At 38.1% G+C, this 2,707-nt stretch overlaps 1 protein-coding gene across 1 annotated transcript in view; it reads left to right on the top strand.

Moving 5' to 3' along the window:
- Positions 1-2,707, top strand: part of LOC110321368 (aly/REF export factor 2-like) — a gene marked incomplete at its 3' end in the record, with an annotated part of 24,544 nt that extends 21,837 nt beyond the window's left edge. The window contains exon 6 of the mRNA XM_021197589.1: positions 2,673-2,707. Within this exon, the coding sequence (XP_021053248.1) occupies positions 2,673-2,707 (35 nt within the window). The remainder of the gene's footprint in view (positions 1-2,672) is intronic.

Here is a 2,707-nt window from a genome sequence, read left to right on the forward strand (position 1 = left end):
AAAAGCCTTGTCTCTCCCCCCCTCCCCCAGGGGGATTGCAAATCACTGCTGAAAAAATACAAAGAGGGATTCTATTAATTGTCAAGAGTATAAAAGAAGTTTGTAAAGGGTCAGGCCACAAAAGGTGCAAATCAGAAGAAACCAATTAAGGACCCTTAATGATTTTCAGAAGCTACTGTGAGATATCAATTGGTTGCGGCCTGCGATTTGCTTGGCCACTCAAGAGCTAAATAATTTATTTCAAACTTTACAAGGTGATTAAGATTTAAATAGCCCAAGGAAATTATCAGCTGCGGTTGGGAAGGAGTTAGCTTTGGTAAAAAGGAAATTGCAGGTACACATCTGGATTGTATTGATTCAAAGATGGTCTGCATCTTAATTATCATACCTTCTACTCATTCCTCTACAGGAATTCTTATGCAGAAGAAAGATTATATCTTAGAATGGATATTTTTAGCTCATAAACAGTAAGAAATTACAAACCTACATAGAGAAACTCTCTGAATTGATATTAAAAGGAAAAATGAGACTACGACAATTAGTTGGAATGGATCCAGCTGAAATTGTGGTACCTTTTAATAAAGCAGAAATTGCCTTATAATGGGCCCGAGATGAACAGTGGCAAAGAACACACAGGAACTTCATGGGAGAGATTAACAACAGATACTCTAAAAGCAGGCAGCTGCAGTTCATAAAAAGAACTAATTGGATTCTCCCTCATATAATAAAGGGAACTCCAATATTGCGAGCTCCTCCATTTTACACAGATGCCAGTAAATCAGGAAAGGCAGGATATAAATCAGAAGATTTAAGTAAGGTGGCTGAGAGTCCCTATAAGTCAGTTCAAAAATCTGAATTATATGCAATAATCATGGTGTTGTCAGATTTTCAGGAGTCTCTTAATTTAGTGACTGACTCTCAACATATAGAGAGAATTGTTTAACACTTAGAGACTGCTAAACTTATTTGGGATGATTCTGAATTGAATTCCCTATTTATTCAGCTATAACAAATGATCACAAATAGAAATTATACCCTAAGTATAACACACATAAGATCCTCTACAAGTCTGTCATGCACTCTGGTGCAAGGTAATAATGAAATTGATCAACTATTGATAGGAAAACTAGAATAGTGAAAACTATTCTCAACAATAAAAGAACCTCTGGTGGAATCACCATATCTGAAATGAAGCTGTACTACAGAGCAATTGTGATAAAAACTGCATGGTACTGGTAAAGCAACAGACAATGGAATAGAATGGAAGACTCAGAAATGAACCCACACACCTATGGTCACTTGATCTTTGACAAGGGAACTAAAACCACCCAGTGGTAAAAAGACAGCATTTTCAACAAATGGTGCTAGCACAACTGGCAGTTATCATGTAAGAAGAATGCAAATTGATCCATTCTTATCTCCTTGTACTAAGGTCAAGTCTCTGTGGATCAAGGAACTCCACATAAAACCAGAGACACTGAAATTTATAGAGGAGAAAGTGGAGAAAAGCCTCAAAGATATGGGCACAGGGGAAAAATTCCTAAACAAAACAGCAATGGCTTGTGCTGTAAGATCAAGAATTGACAAATGGGACCTCATAAAATTGCAAAGCTTCTGTTAGGCAAAAGACACTGTCAATAAGACAAAAAGGCCACCAACAGATTGGGAAAGGATCTTTACCAATCCTAAATCAGATAGGTGACTAATATCCAATATATATAAAGAACTCAAGAAGATGGACTCCAGAAAATCAAATAGCCCTATTAAAAAATGGCATACAGAGCTAAACAAAGAATTCTCAACTGAGGAATACCGAATAACTGAGAAGCACCTGAGAAAATGTTCAACATCCTTAATCATCAGGGAAATGCAAATCAAAAAACCCCTGAGATTCCACCTCACTCTGGGCAGAATGGCTAAGATCAAAAATTCAGGTGACAGCAGATGCTGGTGAGGATGTGGAGAAAGAGGAACACTCCTCCATTACCGGTGGGATTGCAAACTGGTACAACCACTCTGGAAATCAGTCTGGCAGTTCCTCAGAAAATTGGACATAGTACTACTGAAATGTACAGCGATTCCTCTCTTGGGCCTACATACAGAAGATGCTCCAACTGGTAATAAGGACACATGCTCCACTATATTCATAGCAGCCTTATTTATAATAGCCAGAAGCTGGAAAGAACGCAGATGTCCCTCAACAGAGGAATGGATACAGAAAATGTGATACATTTACACAATGGAGAGCTACCCAGCTATTAAAAACAATGTATTTATGAAATTCTTAGGCAAATGGGTTATCATCCTGAGTGAGGTAACCCAATCACAAAAGAACACACATGGTATGCACTCACTGATAAGCAGATATTAGCCCAGAAACTTAGAATATCTAAGACACAATTTGCAAAACACATGAAACTCAAGAAGAAGGAAGACCAAAGTGTGGATACTTTGTTTCTTCTTATAATGGGAAACAAAATACCCATGGAAGTAGTTATAGAGACAAAGTTTGGAGCTAAGACAGAAGGAAAGACTATCCAGAGACTGCCTTACTCCGGGATCCATCCCATATACAACCACCAAACACAGACACTATTGCATATGCCAGAAAGATTTTCCTGACAGGACCCTGACATAGCTCTCTCTTGTGAGTCTATGTCAATGCCTGGCAAATGCAGAAGTGGATGCTCACAATCATCTATTGGAT

Source organism: Mus pahari, chromosome 5 (assembly GCF_900095145.1).
Source record: "Mus pahari chromosome 5, PAHARI_EIJ_v1.1, whole genome shotgun sequence".
NCBI lineage: Eukaryota > Metazoa > Chordata > Mammalia > Rodentia > Muridae > Mus > Mus pahari.